Consider the following 17,227-nt stretch of genomic DNA (forward strand, 5'->3'; position numbering starts at 1 on the left):
AGTCAACAATTCTAGATTTTGGTTAATTTACTTAGCTCAAAGTTATTATTAACATAGGTGACTGCTTAGGACGCCTGTAAGCATTCTCTAGATAATGAGAGAGACTATATTCAATGGTGTTGTTGTGTATGTTAAATAAAATGCCAGAAGTGTGCCAAAATGACTAATTAAATTGAACATTCCTCTATATTGTCAAAATTAGTCACCTGCCATACATACAGTATACAGAACAAGTCATACAAATGTATGTCACCCATTCCTATCATGTTTGTAATGTATTAGTTACGTCTTGAACACGTCTTGTGTAGTTTAACTGTCAAAACACCACATACAATAGTATTGCCTCAGTGGTAAAACCCCAAAAATGTACCTCTTAATATTTAATATTTCACCCCTTTGTTAACATGAATAACTACTATAAAGCATTTGTTAGTGCCTTAACGAAGCATGAACAAGGCATTATTAATGCATAAGTTACTATGGCATTAATCCATGTGTATCATATTGTAAAGTATTACCATGTAAAATGTTACCAATACAACATTCATGTTTTCTATGTAACAATAACCCCTTGAACAGAGAATAAAATATGCTGTCCTACACTCTTCTAGTGATGTAGACTCAAGAGACAGAACATGTTAGTTTGAGATGTTTTATTTGTCATAGGGTTTTCATCTCCAGTACAAAAGGTGGAAGTTGGACTGCTCAGGATGTTGATAAGTTGTCAGAGTGTGCTGAAGGTACAAAGCATCAGACTTAGTAGCTGGCCATGGTGCTGGTGAGCCAGTCGTTGAAGATGCAGACCTAGAAGTGGGAAAAGGGAGACATTAGTGGTCAAACCAAGTAGGAAATAATGTGATAGCGACTTTATTCCAAAAAATCCCAAGATGAAATCTCTTTCCAGTCTCACCTTGGCGTAGACACCGGGGTTACCAGCCTCGGCACAGCCGTAGCCCCAGGACACAACACCCTGCAGCTCACCGTTGCACACCACGGGGCCACCGGAGTCACCCTGAGAGAGAGAGAGATGATGTAGTAAGAGTGAAGTATTTAGTTCAGATAAAGATGAAGTAGTTATTCAATATCAACATCTAAACAATTGACAACTGAAGTGCATGTAGTGAAGGATCATAGACTTCATATAAAGTCTTCTCTGTTGTCAAGTGCGTACCTGGCAAGAGTCCTTGCCTCCCTCCAGGTATCCAGCGCAGAACATGGCGTCGGTGATCATGCCGGGGTAGGCAATGTCACAGGCGTTGAAGGACAGGGTGGGGATTTCCAGGCACATCAGCTGGTCACCGCTGACTATTAACAGAGAGAAAGGATGGATTGAGAGAGGGGGAAGAAGGAAGACAGAGAGAAACGGTTAGATATATTGACATTGTGTTTGTAAAGGTAATCTGACCTTCCCTGTCATGTCTATACACACTCATTCATCATGAAGATGATCTACTGCCACATTTAACCTTTGCCCCTTGTGCTGTACTCACCGGAGCTCATGGTGTTGCCCCAGCCAGCGACTGTGCACATGGTGCCAGTGGCGGCACAGCTGGTGGGCAGAGCCACGGTCTGCACGTTGCTGTTGAGGGTGGCGGGCTTGCTCAGCTTGATCAGCATGATGTCGTTGTTGATGTTGTAGGAGCTGTACTGGGGGTGACGGATCACTTTAGAGGAAGTGATGAACTGCTCGGTACCCTCTGTCACTGTGATGTCGTGCTCGCCAAGACGAACCTGCACACGGCTGAAAGAGATAGAAAGAGTCAAAGTAAGAGCAGAGTCAATTGTCTCATGATTTTGTGTGTAACATTAACTTCTGTCCCCTGGTCAGGCTTGATACTTGTCTGTTATTTGTTGAGAACAAATTATTTGTAGCCTACAGTACAGTACTTACGACTTGTAGCAGTGAGCAGCAGACACAACCCAGTCCTCACTGATCAGGGAGCCTCCACAGAAGTGGTACCCAGAGTTCAGGGACACCGTGTGGGGCTGGGAGTGGGCCTCGCACTCATACCCTCCGACGATCTTGTCTTCCTCCGCAACTGAAAACAGAGGAAAGGCAGACCTTAGCTTATATCTTCATGGCTAGTCCCTTTGAAGTGGGACAATTTCAATTCTGCCACAATCTTCTTAAGTTAAAGTATTCTTTGCTCTCATATGATATAAATATTACTGTATTGTCAATAATATAACAAGGTGAAAGTCTTCCCTTTTTTCCAATGGCAATATTCATACTCACAAGCGGCTCCGATGAGCAGAACAAAGACCAGAGAAATCATGGTTGCTGTGTGATCCTGTCGATGAGAGGTGTTCACCTGCACCCTGCTATATATCCACAATCGTGAGAGCCGCCCCGTTCTTTGGGACTATTTCATTGGTCAAGAGTTAGCCATTGGGAAGCAAATGGTGGACCGCCAAGGTCAAGAGAATCTCGAAGTGAACATTTACTTTTCCATTGAAATCAATGTAATTTTTTCTTGATCCCAACCAGTACATACAGGTGCAACTCAAAAAAATTGAATATTGTGCAAAAGTTCATTCATTTCAGTAATTCAACTTAAAGGGTTAAACTTAAATATTATATAGACTCATTGCATTGTACATATGCATGATTATACTTTTCAGAGGGCTGACATTTCTGTATTTAAAATCCTTTTCTTATTGATTTCATGTAATATTAAACATTTCTGAGATATTTAATTTGGGGTTTTCATAAGCTGTAAGTCATAATCATCAAATGTATAACAAATAAAGGCTTTAAATATCTAGCTTTGCATGTAATGAGTCTATATAATATCTAACTTTAACCCTCTAAGTTGAATTACTGAAATAAATGAACTTTTGCACGATATTATATATTTTTTAGTTACACCTGTATTTGATCATCATTCCAGCTCTTCTGATGGTGTAAGAAATATAGAAATAATTATGTAATCATAAGGAAATGTTGTAGGCTACTGTAGTAAGCATTTGATTGAATATATTAATGGTTAGTACATGTTACATACTTTACTGCACATATGCTCTTTGCTATTTCTTTATTAAATGCAACTCACTGTTCAATTTTGATTAGCTGTTTGTAGATAGTGTGGGCATAATCAATTTACTGTTACCACCTAATATGTAACAGGTAGATGGTATATACTGTAAAAGTTATGTTAAATGAAAGTGGTCAAATTTAATACAGATATTTCCCTTAATATAATGAATGTAATCCTAATTTAAATGATACGCTCAACTCTACAGAATGTAGAAGTATATGCATTAAATGGGTCATTATGATGCTTGTTAATGGGTTTAAAGTGGTCAAATTTAATACAAATATTTCCCTTAATATTTGACAATGCTATCTTTTCTAGTTTTCTCTTGTTCATACCATACATTTCAGGTAGGCTGGTACTCTCTGGACATCTTCAGAGCAGTGGTGTGCCGTCAGGGCCAGCAAGGCCTTCTCTGCTGGCCTAAACATCATCAGAATATACATTTAATTTTTATATTTTTTTTCTACAAATATGTATTAAATTATTCCCGTAGTCTATTCTCTTCATTTCATAGCTTTCCTCTTGGTTGCGCTGCTTCCAGACATTTGGAGGGCTGGCCTTTAGCTTTTATCCAATCAAATTCAGCCATAATGTGTTGCCAGGGTACCAAGAAATCTGCCCGCCTGCAGATTCAAAAGTGGCGCGAGTACAGATGTAATTTAAAGTGAGCGAGAAAAGAGCTGTGGCGTGCTGTGGTCAGATCTCGAGTTGGCAGCAAATCCAAGCAAATCCGACGAAGGGGCCTTCTGGATGGCGGAGCACCTGATCAGCCCCTTCACGTCTTTTGATTGGATACAAACTATTGGGAGGCGGAGCTAACACACTGAAACTTGATCTCGCTAATTTGTGTAGATGGAAGGTGTTGTTCTACAAGCCGAACCCCGACGTTAGCGACGATATCCATGTAAAAGGACTTATTGGTGGAACTGATCAACTGTACAACAGAGTCATTGAAGTCTTCTTGAGGAAAGAAAGGAGGATGGATTTTGTGTTCAAATAATCAGTTGTTTTGGTGAGTACAAAGCATTTAATGTTTTCTGCAAGAGATGTAGACATACGGAGCGACCCTGGGGTCCATAGAGATATGTGTGTTGTGTTGCCTGGCTCAGTTGTGTGAGTAAGTGGGGCTTCAATGCGATCTTCTAACCACTTCCCGGGCTGCTACCATGGAAAACGACACACCCCCGTGACCGTATGAACACGAGGAAGATAACCATCCTTAAATGGAACCTCGAAACGGTTCTCCTATCGAGATCGACAGACCGCAACGTTCGGCAAATAACTTTCGTTTTCATGCAATGAATTGAATACACCCAGACAAGGTGCCGCTATAATAACAATGGCAACGCCCGGTTATACTGCGTTTCTGTCTAAATGTATAGTTTCTAGAGCCATGGCGTCATAATGATGGTATTAAGAGGTGGAATAATTCAGGTAGGACATCACTGAAGGCCTAGGTGTGAAATGCACCGCCCGCCACTGCTTCAGAGTGTATGCTCATTTAACATGACTGTGACACAGCTGTGCCTTTCCCACACATGAGGTTTTCTTGTACTCAGTCAGGGTACCTTTATGTGTAATGCTCTCACAGACATAATTTATTCAATGTATGTGGCTTAAACCTTCACCATAATTTCACACTATGAGTTTTTCCTTAATCCATACACTGTATGCAGTTTGTACAGAACACTCAAAACTATGTCATTTATATAATTCTGGATTTAGGGCCAGTTTCCTGGACACAGATTAAGCCAAATCCTGACTAAATACAATAGAAAATCTAAATTGAAGATGCATTTTAGTCAAGGATTAGTCTTAATCTGTGTCATTGAAACCAGACATGGACTCAGAGGGAAGGAGACAGCAGGTAAGGAGGACGGAAAGCCAGTTGAATTAGCACATGCTTATCCTATGTATTAACACTGTAATAACTGTAGAAATAACATTCTATTAACTTAAAATTAACCTGTGCACATTTTAGAATAAAAAAACTGACGTTGTATTAATGTTGATGTTTGCTTGTATCCTTGTATCTACAACAGTAAAATACATGTTCCCAAATCTGGTTAACGCATTCAGGCCCTGAACACAGCAAAGACCTAGGTTCTAGGCTGCATGATAGCGTCGCGACCGCGCACCGGGATTTAGGGGATTTATACAGGGTGCATGATAGCGTCGCGACCGCGCACCGGGATTTAGGGGATTTATATGATATAAGGATGAGCTGTTATGTGGCGAGCGTGACGCGGGGGGTAACCAACCCCAACCCCCCCCTCCCCCCCTCCTTATAGCAGCGAGAGGCCCTTTCCCGTTTTCGTGATTTCGGCCTCCCGTAAGAGAACGAACGGGCTCGGGAGAGAGAGTCACGGGCCCGCGAGCGCGGACGTCCCGGTCGCGCGGTCGCGACGCTACGGAGGCCGAAATCACGAAAACGGGAGAGAGAGCAGCGGGCCCGCGAGCGTCGACGTTTCGTGCGGTCTCACCGACGGTACGGCGGGGTCACCCTAAATCCCTAAAGGGCGCATGATAGCGTCGCGACCGCGCACCGGGATTTAGGGGATTTATACGTGAACAATCATCCTAAACGACACTTTTGACGTCAGACTTAACAAGCGGATAACAAAACAGTCTCCCTGCCACTTTTTTGGTAAACAGCTCAGGGATGAGGCTGGAGAAATGTGACCACTCTCAAATTCATAGACGGAGCTATGGATGCAAGCACTTGGCTCGGCCCGGCCTCAGATGTGTGCATCAGAGTCAGAGAGACAGGGGTGATGCTCTGGAATTTTTGTTCTGCAAACAGCTTCTCGCTGTGAATCTAGAGAATGAGAAAAACCAAACCAAGCACACAATGATGTTCCCGTACCAGCATATTTACAAATAACAAAACGGTCACACTTTACATTGTGTTGTTTTTATACCTCCTTTTATACCATTGTGTTGTTTGTAATACTCCAATAACATAATTAGAAACAATAACGTACAATCGGCATGGTAACAAATATTCTTAGGTGTCTGTCTGTATGTCTGTCTGTCTCACACACACACACACACACACACACACACACACACACACACACTAATAACAAAAAATAATCTTCAACATTGTTGTTACAGCAAGAGACTAATTTTGATGATTTTCTACATACATTAAAATGTCTATTATAAGAAGTGTGATGATACATACAACCCTAATATATAATTACACAAAAACGATGACACACATTGTATTTTTTATTTTAAAAATGTAAGGAGAAGAAAGGAGAAGAAAGGAACAGGGTTTATCCAGCTTAGGCTTAAAGACACTACCAGTGACAGAATCTATAATCAGTGACGATGTTTGATTCTTGATATATGCCACAGTACAGTGAAAGTATATTGTAATGTTGTATTTGTTAGGATGTTTTAAAATGTACCTTTGTTGTTTTTGTACACATGTTTTATATTGTGTATACTGTGTTGTAATGACTTGCCTCTGTTTTGCCTCTTGGCCAGGTCATCATTGCAAATGAGAAACGGTTCTCAATTGACCTACCTGGTTTGATTTGATTTGATTTGATTTATTGTGGAATTAAAAAGACAGTTTCCAAGGGATCAAAACACATGATAAAGCGCAAGCGCTTATTTCCATCATGGTCCCTGATTGAGGACAGGACAGACAGTTACCATAAAACAAATGTACAGAACATGATAAAAACCATAAAAAAACAAACATAGATAGTTACACAAATTCCCTGCACTCCCTACCTATGACGTGTTTCTACTCTGTCATTTCACTGGCTAGCCAGTGCTTTGTTGCACGTCTAAAGCTTACCTCTCCCTCTAAGCTTTTTAGGGCCACTGGAAACTTGTTCCATTCTGAAGCTGCTGTAAATAAAAATGTATTAGTACCCATTGCTGTTCGGAATTTAGGTAAAATAAAGTCTGTAATTCCCTCTTCTGGTTGCATAGTTGTGCCTGAAGAGGGAATACAGACTTTATTTTACCTAAATTCCGGTTAAATAAAGGTTGAATAAAAATAAAATAAAGAAAGAGCATTTGGTGTTTTTTCTCCCGCATGTTGCTTCTGTCTTAGCTGCGTTGTGTTGGCTGTCTAATGACACATCTACATGTATTGTGTTGGCTGTACCGGTGTTGTGCCTCACACTCACATGTTGCTGAGATCTCCTTTCTCCAATCCAGGTTGATCTCAGAGACTGAACATTTCTTTGCAATCGTTTTCCCTTGGTATAAGTAGCCTTGACAACCAATGGTTCTCCAGCCTAATGGTCCTTCTCCTGTTTCCATAGCATGAGCAGGCTTGATGTACAAGTACACCCCCCTGGACATGACACTGGTATGTCGCAGGGTCTTACCCCCAATCCAACCCTTAATGCTGAGTGCCAAGCAGGGAGGCATCGGGTACCATTTGTTATAGTCTTTGGTATGACTCGGCCGGGAGTCGAACTCACAACCTCCCAATCTCAGCGGACACTTTATTTATTTATTTTTATAGTTATTTTTTCTGAGTGGAGCAGTCCCACTCATATTTTTCATTTTTATTGACAGATACAGTAGAGAATTAGACAGGAAGGATGGGTGAGAGAGAGAGGAGGGATGACATGCAGGATATGTCCCCGGACGGAATTGAACCGGGGACCCTGCGGTTACATGGTCAACGCTTAACCCGCTACGCCACCTAAGCTCCCCTCAGCGGACACTTTAACCGCAAGGCCACTGAGCTGGTTTCCCTTGGTATGGTACTGGTAAATTGACAAGGCAGTCGATTAGCATGGCAGAGCCACTACAACAACTAGATAATGAGACAGCCGAAAGCCACCGGTGCATGAGCGCTGACATGATATCAATTTGGACCGTTACATTACAAACATAATAAGGTTTGGCTGGTGAAGTTGTTAACATTAAGGGGTAAAATGTTCAAAGGGGGGGGGACTGTGCTAGAAATATGATTGATAGAAATATTGTCAACATTATAATACTTATGATACTGCTGTATTGCCAATGTAATAGGCCTCATGATACTTACGATACTGCTGTATTGCCAATGTAATATGCCTGCTTTATTGAAATGTACCATGGATTCTGTTGCTGGGCACTGTACTGCTTGGAAGTACTTGCAGTACTTGGCACCTGTTGTTTATACGGTTCCCACTGTCAACATCCCTATCTCTGCCCTTGATTATGTGCTTTACGGAGGACGGTTCGGAGCTGTGCCTCAGAGATTTCACTGAACGTTGTTGAGAGTGTCTCACCACTGGCAAGTGTAATACATGTCTATAGTGAATCCAGACCTTTGACTCCTAGTCTCACCTTTACCAGAAGTAATCAGGTGGATTTCCCTCAACGCTGTTTCCTTGTTAGCGGCAACACATCTCTAGTCTGAACTAAACAGACTCTGTTTCTGCTCCATGCGAGGAGTTTATGGATCGTTGCATTAAAGATCAGCTTCTGAAAATGTCTTGATCTAAGTGGTCTTGACTGGTTAACGTAAAGGAAATATAAAGGCTATGGTTAAATTGCTGTTGTGTAAATCTGGCTCTGATATTAGCCAGTGCCTCCCCAGACAGGATTTCCTTGCAATGTCTGAGACTGTTAGATACCATGCGGTCATTTAGATTAGGGATATTCAAGAGCAGGCTTGATAGATCTTTGTCTGCTGTTTAGACAAATGATGTTTAGAGACGACTGCTGGAGTGTAGCCACAGTCTTTTGTCTTTGCTTAAGCCTTTAAACCCGATTAGTAACCATACATATTTCTGCTCCAAAAACTGTCGATGCTCATTGAAGGTGGATTTATTTTTTCTCACACTTTATATATCTACATAACAATCTGAACATCCTGTTTGGGATGCATTTAAATATACAGACTTATTGCATTTAAATATACAGACTTATTGCATTTAAATATACAGACTTTAAAGCTAATTCAGACACTAACTGTGATGGATGTGTTAGTGTATAACTGAGTGTGTCTCTGTGGAGCCTCCGTGGAGCGGTGTGTGTGTGTGTGTGTGTGTGTGTGTGTGTGTGTGTGTGTGTGTGTGTGTGTGTGTGTGTGTGTGTGTAAGCTGTAAGAGCTACCATAGCTCAATTCCGAGACTTGGATTCAACACTGTGATCAACCAGCCTGCTTAGCACGCACACACACACACACACACACACACACACACACACACACACACACACACACACACACACACTAATAACAAAAAATAATCTTCAACATTGTTGTTACAGCAAGAGACTAATTTTGATGATTTTCTACATACATTACAATGTCTATTATAAGAAGTGTGATGATACATACAACCCTAATATATAATTACACAAAAACGATGACACACATCGTATTTTTTATTTTAAAAATGTAAGGAGAAGAAAGGAACAGAACAGGGTTTATCCTAGGATCAAACAGATGTTTTTGTATCTCATCCTGTGGTGAGGTTTGCAGATAAAAAGTTGGACCAACAGTCAAAACATTTACAAAAACCTATTCTTTGCTTCTTGTGCGGCTTTCCCTTTTTTTTCACATTTTGGAACCTGTGAAAAATCAGAAGCCTATCAAGCACACTTAAGTTGACTTCCTGTCAGCACACAGACTTTACTGATGCAAGAATTGATGTTTGCCCTTTCAGTAAGCTATAGAGAGAATTATTCCAGTTTTTGAAGCATTATTAGAGAAAGGGATTATTGTTCCACGCCCAAACAGTCCATGCTGCACCTCTATCTTCCAAACAGGAGAGAGCCAAACAGGAAGGCCAAACAAAAGTGTTGAGCTTCGTGCAGGATCATAACAAGGTCAATGAAGCAGTTCATGCACGTAGTACCCATATACAATTATGACAAAGGTACCTGGTAACAGTAAATTCTTCTCAGCGGTCAACCTAGCTAATGCATTATTTAGTATTCCTGTGCACAAGGATTCCCAATATCGGTTTGTCTTTGAATATACTGGCCAATTGTACATGTAGACACAGCCCCCCCACCCCCCCCCCCCTCCCCCTATTTGCAGCAGCCGTTAGAGATAATTTGGTAGGACTCAAATTAGATGGAGGGAGCAATCTTACAATACAATAATCCCCTGATAAAGAAACATGTAACACAGTGACTCTCTTGAAGTACTTAGCAGAACAAGGCCACAAAGCAAGTTTACAGAAACTACAGTTTGCAAAAGAGAAAGATTGGTATGCATTTTTAATCATATATATAAAAAAAGAAAGCATATAATACATATTCTGTTAAAAGTTCAATCGTACTGAATTATGTCATTACTATACAAGTGCTAGAACGAGTAGCCATCAGATTTGTAATAACGGTGCTATAGACCTCACCATGAATGTCTTTCCTGCCCAGCTTAGGCTTAAAGACACTACCAGTGACTGACTCTGATGATACATACAACCCTAATATATAATTACACAAAAACGATGACACACATTGTATTTTTTATTTTAAAAATGTAAGGAGAAGAAAGGAACAGAACAGGGTTTATCCTAGGATCAAACAGATGTTTTTGTATCTCATCCTGTGGTGAGGTTTGCAGATATAAAGTTGGACCAACAGTCAAAAAATTTACGAAAACCTATTCTTTGCTTCTTGTGCGGCTTTCCCTTTTTTTCTCATTTTGGAACCTGTGAAAAATCAGAAGCCTATTAAATTATATGCCTTTGTTGTCTGAAAACCTGTCAAATGCATGTGGAAAACAGATAAAACATGTCCAATTAATGATAATAATTGAGGACAAGATATGGAATAGATGAAAGATGTTCCAGATGTTTCAGTTACTCACCTGAGAGATTTTCTTTGCCAGTTTGCACCGTATGCCCCTCAACTCCTCCATACCTCCACTGGGACAGTTAGACCATTTGAAAATGCATGTTGGCTGCAGAATGAAATTAAATGTAAGATGGAGTGAGTTACTTAAAAACATTTTGAAATTAAGTAAATGAGAGGGTTTGAATTGCTTACCTTTCTCTGCAGCTCCCTTCTCCCACAGTTATGGTTCTCCTTCAGTGCCTGTAGAAGATAGAACATGTTGTATATTTCTAACCTGTTGGCTACTAAAATGAAGAATAGTTATTGAGCAGGTTAAGACCATTTATTCAAAATACAAAAGTATACAGACATCAAAGCTGGACGCTGGTCTGGCAGAGAGAGAGGGAGAGAGAGAGAGAGGGAGGGGGACAGAGAGAGAGAGAGAGAGAGAGAGAGAGAGAGAGAGAGAGAGAGAGAGAGAGAGAGAGAGAGAGAGAGAGGGGGAGCTGCTTGGTCAAGAGGTCAGGCACAGAGAGAGAGAGAGAGAGGGCCTGAGAGGAGCGGCCTGAGAGAGAGAGAGAGAGAGAGAGAGAGAGAGAGAGAGAGAGAGAGAGAGAGAGAGAGAGAGGGGAGCTGCTTGGTCAAGAGGTGAGAGAGAAGACCCCGATCTGCCCTTGTGCTCTCCTTTTCATGTCATATGCAAATATCTACCCCAGACCATAGCCTATCACCTTCACTAGAAATGGTCAAGGGGTGAAAAGGGGAGAGCCCAATATGATGTCACCTGGCCTTAAGTCAGGGGGCAGGTCACAGACGCAAGAGCCATTCCACAACACTCCCCCACAGACAGGCCCATATCATATACAATCCATGCATGTGTGTGTGTTTAAGTACAAATAAACTACAAACACAAGTGTCTAAAAATGAGAATAACACACCCCCACCCTGTCGTCAGTGACACATACTTTAGTAAGAACCACTAAAATTAAACCTGTGTTTGTTTAGGTTATCATATCCTGTTGAGTCTGAGATGGCGGAAAAGAGCGGGTGCCACGCCCTTTTCCGCCATCTCAAACTCACGAAGCCGTGAGTTTGAGATGGCGGAAAAGAGCGGGTGCCACGCCCTTTTTCGCCATCTCAAACTCACGAAGCCGTGAGTTTGAGATGGCGGAAAAGAGCGGGTGCCACGCCCTTTTTCGCCATCTCAAACTCACGAAGCCGTGAGTTTGAGATGGCGAAAAAGGGCGGGTGCCACGCCCTTTTTCGCCATCTCAAACTCACGGCGGGCGCCGGATCATTGTGAGGACTGATGATTGCACAGTTGTTCTGTGTAGATAGACCGGGGAGAGTTCAAGGTCACGGACCTTGTGCCATCTCAAACTCACGGCGGGCGCCGGATCATTGTGAGGACTGATGATTGCACAGTTGTTCTGTGTAGATAGACCGGGGAGAGTTCAAGGTCACGGACCTTGTGCCATCTCAAACTCACGGCGGGCGCCGGATCATTGTGAGGACTGATGATTGCACAGTTGTTCTGTGTAGATAGACCGGGGAGAGTTCAAGGTCACGGACCTTGTGCCATCTCAAACTCACGGCGGGCGCCGGATCATTGTGAGGACTGATGATTGCACAGTTGTTCTGTGTAGATAGACCGGGGAGAGTTCAAGGTCACGGACCTTGTGCCATCTCAAACTCACGGCGGGCGCCGGATCATTGTGAGGACTGATGATTGCACAGTTGTTCTGTGTAGATAGACCGGGGAGAGTTCAAGGTCACGGACCTTGTGCCATCTCAAACTCACGAAGCCGTGAGTTTGAGATGGCGAAAAAGGGCGGGTGCCACGCCCTTTTTCGCCATCTCAAACTCACGGCGGGCGCCGGATCATTGTGAGGACTGATGATTGCACAGTTGTTCTGTGTAGATAGACCGGGGAGAGTTCAAGGTCACGGACCTTGTTATCGTCCATATTTACAGGCATTTTTCTTTACCAACAGTCCTTGAGAGCTTGTTTGAGAGAGACGTGTGTCTCTGCCCTTTGCCGGTTCGAAGCGCAGTGTTTGATCGACTTATCTCCTCTCGGCTACCTTTACCGTTCGGAGGTGGTTCACAGTAAACCCAAAATCGATAACCAAACGTTAGATGCAAAACCTTCCCCACCGACCCACATCACAGTGGGTTTGATCAGTGTCACGGTGTGGGGACTGCGAAGGAAGCGCTAGACTAGTCTGCGCATGTTCTGCGGAGCCTCCTACTACGTGTCCCTCTCGTGAAGCTATCACAACCCAGTCCCCTCATCTACATCCCTCCGGCACAGAGCAGCTCCTCTATAAACAGCCGGCGGCCACGTACACGATCGCGTCGTGTCGTTCGCCGGCCGCGGACGACGTCCGAGGGACTCGCGCCGTTAAAACCCGACGTTACGTTTACCGCCGACTCTGTCGTTTCTCGTGCGGTTTTCCTCTCTCGATAAACGTCTCTCTGCGGCGGCGGTCGCGGCGGCGGCGGTACGATCGCGGACGTGAGTCTCGGCCCGAGACCTCCTCGTCTCTCTTATCGTGTTTACCGGAAGGATCGCTCGTGTTTGCGCTCCGCGTGGACGGGATTTAGGGTGACCCCGCCGTACCGTCGGTGAGACCGCACGAAACGTCGACGCTCGCGGGCCCGCTGCTCTCTCTCCCGTTTTCGTGATTTCGGCCTCCGTAGCGTCGCGACCGCGCGACCGGGACGTCCGCGCTCGCGGGCCCGTGACTCTCTCTCCCGAGCCCGTTCGTTCTCTTACGGGAGGCCGAAATCAGGAAAACGGGAAAGGGCCTCTCGCTGATATAAGGAGGGGGGGGTGTTTTTTGGCTACCCCCCGCGTCACGCTCGCCACATAACAGCTCATCCTGGATTTAGGGCCAGTTTCCTGGACACAGATTAAGCCAAATCCTGACTAAATACAATAGAAAATCTAAATTGAAGATGCATTTTAGTCAAGGATTAGTCTTAATCTGTGTCATTGAAACCAGACATGGACTCAGAGGGAAGGAGACAGCAGGTAAGGAGGACGGAAAGCCAGTTGAATTAGCACATGCTTATCCTATGTATTAACACTGTAATAACTGTAGAAATAACATTCTATTAACTTAAAATTAACCTGTGCACATTTTAGAATAAAAAAACTGACGTTGTATTAATGTTGATGTTTGCTTGTATCCTTGTATCTACAACAGTAAAATACATGTTCCCAAATCTGGTTAACGCATTCAGGCCCTGAACACAGCAAAGACCTAGGTTCTAGGCCCTGGACAATCTAGACAATTTGATGGCAGCTACTAGATTGTAATCAAGTGCAATACTGAAACACAACTGTGAACATTTCAAACCTGCAAACTGCGACACTTTAAATGAATGTGCAATAACACTATGTGCAATATGACAACCCTTGTGTACATAAGGTTCAGAATAGGAAATGTTAGGATATTTATAGCATAGCATAGAGTACAGCACAGTGTTTTATTTGTATAGTATAGTATAGTGGATAGTGTACATAGCCTTTATTTATGTAAACCAGCTCTTTTCCCCTCTTGTTTTTAGTATTTTTTTCCTAGCACCAGGGGAGCCCCCCCTCCTAAATTTCGTTGTATGGTACCTGTACTGTATTAATGACAATAAAGACCATTCATTCATTCATTCATTCATTCATTCATTCAACTGATTTTTAGACGATTATGTCAACAATTGATTCCATACGTTAGTGTAAGTGGATTTGTGTGATTTACGTAAGAAGGTAATCCTCATTACTCTCGAATTACGTGGCGATTACACAGTATTAGGCAATCATAGCCTACTGTGGTTATGGTAAATGATAGTTGTTTGTTTGAGTTAAATATAGGTTGTGTGACGGTAAATGATAAGTGGTTAGTGTGGTATGTATTAACAACATTAAGACTTCAGTTCCCAGCATGCACCAGCAGAGTTACGCATGCGCAGTCGTGTATGTATATACTTGAAGACGGTTTACTGTTGTCGCTTACCGGCACGTTGATATGGTTAATTAAACAGAAGACTTAAAACCCTCGCCTGGTTTGTTATACAATACAACTACGAACATAACACGGTGTCAGGAGCGGTCGTTGGCAAGGACAAAGACAGGACAAAGTGGAAAACTACTCTGCAATTTGACACGAAAGAGTGATAGAGTGAATGAAAACGGAGAAAACCCGTTAAACATGAGAGGGAGCCAGAGAGCCTACACATGGCGTGAGTAGCGGGAAGCTAAAAGAAATGTAACGATTATGCTAGCAGCTTAGTTCAATGTAACGATATGCTAGCAGCTAGCTAGTTCAAGGGATGTCTGCTGATAGTGCCAGTGATAGTGAAACCAGAGTATCCGTGGTGTCTTGAAAAGTATTAAAAGTTGATAAATCAATTTTGGGAAAATCAAGACCCTTAATAAGTATTAAAAAGTCTTACCACGATTTTATGAGGTCTTGAATTTTGTAGGTATTTTTCTGAATTAGACTCTGTCCAAAGAGTTTGAGTCCTAAAAACTTTTAGTAAAAGTTCGTGAATTTATTAGTTTTATTCAAAAAACAAAGATGAACCGGACATTCTGTTGTATGATAGTGGTCTAGTCTATTGCAAACTAAAGCTGTTAAGTTAAATGTGTCACTGATGTAAACGGTTACAGCTCCAAGTGGCGGTGAGGTCTGGAAACATATTGACAAGGTCTTTAAAAAGTCTTAGAAAGGTATTGAAATTAACCTCAAGATTCCTGTATATACCCTGAGTAGGTAACATAGACACGGCTGTTCTAGTGTCAACTGTCACTTAGATCCAACTGTCACTTAGATCCAACTGTCACTGAGATCCAACTGTCACTTAGATCCAACTGTCACTTTCAAATTAACCTCAAGATTCCTGTATATACCCTGGAAACGGAGGAACAGTTAACACAAGCAGATGATAATATTGTTCCTGGAGACAACCAAGTTATTGAAGTAGTAGAAATCCCTGTTTTATTTTATTTTTATTTAACCTTTATTTATACAGGTAAAAAACACATTGAGCCCCAAGGGCTCATTTTCAAGTGTGACCTGTTCACAGGCATACAACAACAACATCCACCACAAACAAATACAATACAACACCTGGCCTACATAGTCTAAAACTAAACTAAAACTACATAGTCTAAAACTAAACTAAAACTACATAGTCTAAAACTAAACTAAAACTACATAGTCTAAAACTAAAACTAGTCTAAAACAGTCTAAGATAATCTAAAACTTTCCGTCAGTATAGTCTAAAACTACTACCTCAACCTGTCGTCATGGATAAGCTTACTCCACCTGTATGCAGTTGACTGGTAATATTGCTGATAACTGGAAACGTTTCAAGCAGAGATTCAACACATATTTAGCTGCAAGTGGAGCTGGGGGTAATGATGGAAAACTAAAAACGTCCATTTTTCTACATGTTATTGCCCAGCAAGCACAAAGACGTTATAAAGACGTCTTTCAGAGACGTCCAGGACTAGGCCAGATCACATGTCGTTTAGGGGATTTTTTTGACGTCTTTTCAGGACGTCAGTTCAACGACTTTTTGGTGACCTAAAACAGCTGGTTGTATTCTGGTCACCAAAAAGTCGTTTAAATTACGTCCTGGAAAGACGTAAAAAAAAAATCCCCTAAACGACATGATCTGGCCTAGTTCTGGACGTCTCTGAAAGGCGTCAACACAACGTCTTTAGAACGTCTTTTTGGCTTGTTAATGGGTTTAAAGGGGTCAAATTTAATACATTTAAGCCGGTTTCACAGACAAGGCTTAAGCCTAGTCCTGGACTAAATCACACTTTCAGGGCCAGTTTCACAGACAAGGCTTAAGCCTAATCCTGGACTAAAAAGCATCTTCAATGGAGATTTTACATTGAAAGTGTGATTTAGTTCAGGACTAGGCTTAAGCCTTGTCTGTGAAACCGGCCCTCAATGTAAAATCTCCATTGAAGATGCTTTTTAGTCCAGGACTAGGCTTAAGCCTTGTCTCTGAAACCGGCCCACAGTATATTTCCCTCAAATAATATATTCAGTTATATGTGTATACATGGATTTTGTTTTGCATAGAAAGCAGTCATAGAGTCTGGACATAGAGTCAACAATTCTAGATGTTGGTTAATTTACTTAGCTCAAAGTTATTATTAACATAGGTGACTGCTTAGGACGCCTGTAAGCATTCTCTAGATAATGAGAGAGACTATATTCAATGGTGTTGTGTATGTTAAATAAAATGCCAGAGGTGTGCCAAAATGACTCATTAAATTGAACATTCCTCTATATTGTCAAAATTAGTCACCTGCCATACATACAGTATACATAACAAGTCATACAAATGTATGTCACCCATTCCTATCATGTTTGTAATGTATTAGTTACGTCTTGAACACGTCTTGTGTAGTT

General features: G+C 42.0%; 1 protein-coding gene across 1 annotated transcript; it reads right to left on the reverse strand.

Annotated features, from left to right (window-relative positions):
• Positions 1-746: 746 nt before the first annotated feature.
• LOC308168575 (trypsin-1-like) lies at positions 747-2,311 on the reverse strand. Its single transcript, XM_080543174.1, has 6 exons — positions 2,237-2,311; positions 1,892-2,039; positions 1,491-1,741; positions 1,172-1,305; positions 911-1,012; positions 747-804 (listed from the first exon to the last, which is right to left on the reverse strand). The coding sequence occupies exons 1-6, from the start codon at positions 2,274-2,276 to the stop codon at positions 757-759; spliced, it is 723 nt and encodes a 240-aa protein (XP_080399300.1). The 5' UTR covers positions 2,277-2,311; the 3' UTR covers positions 747-756.
• Positions 2,312-17,227: the final 14,916 nt, after the last annotated feature.

Source organism: Nansenia antarctica, assembly GCF_963989245.1.
Source record: "Nansenia antarctica genome assembly, chromosome: 1".
NCBI lineage: Eukaryota > Metazoa > Chordata > Actinopteri > Argentiniformes > Microstomatidae > Nansenia > Nansenia antarctica.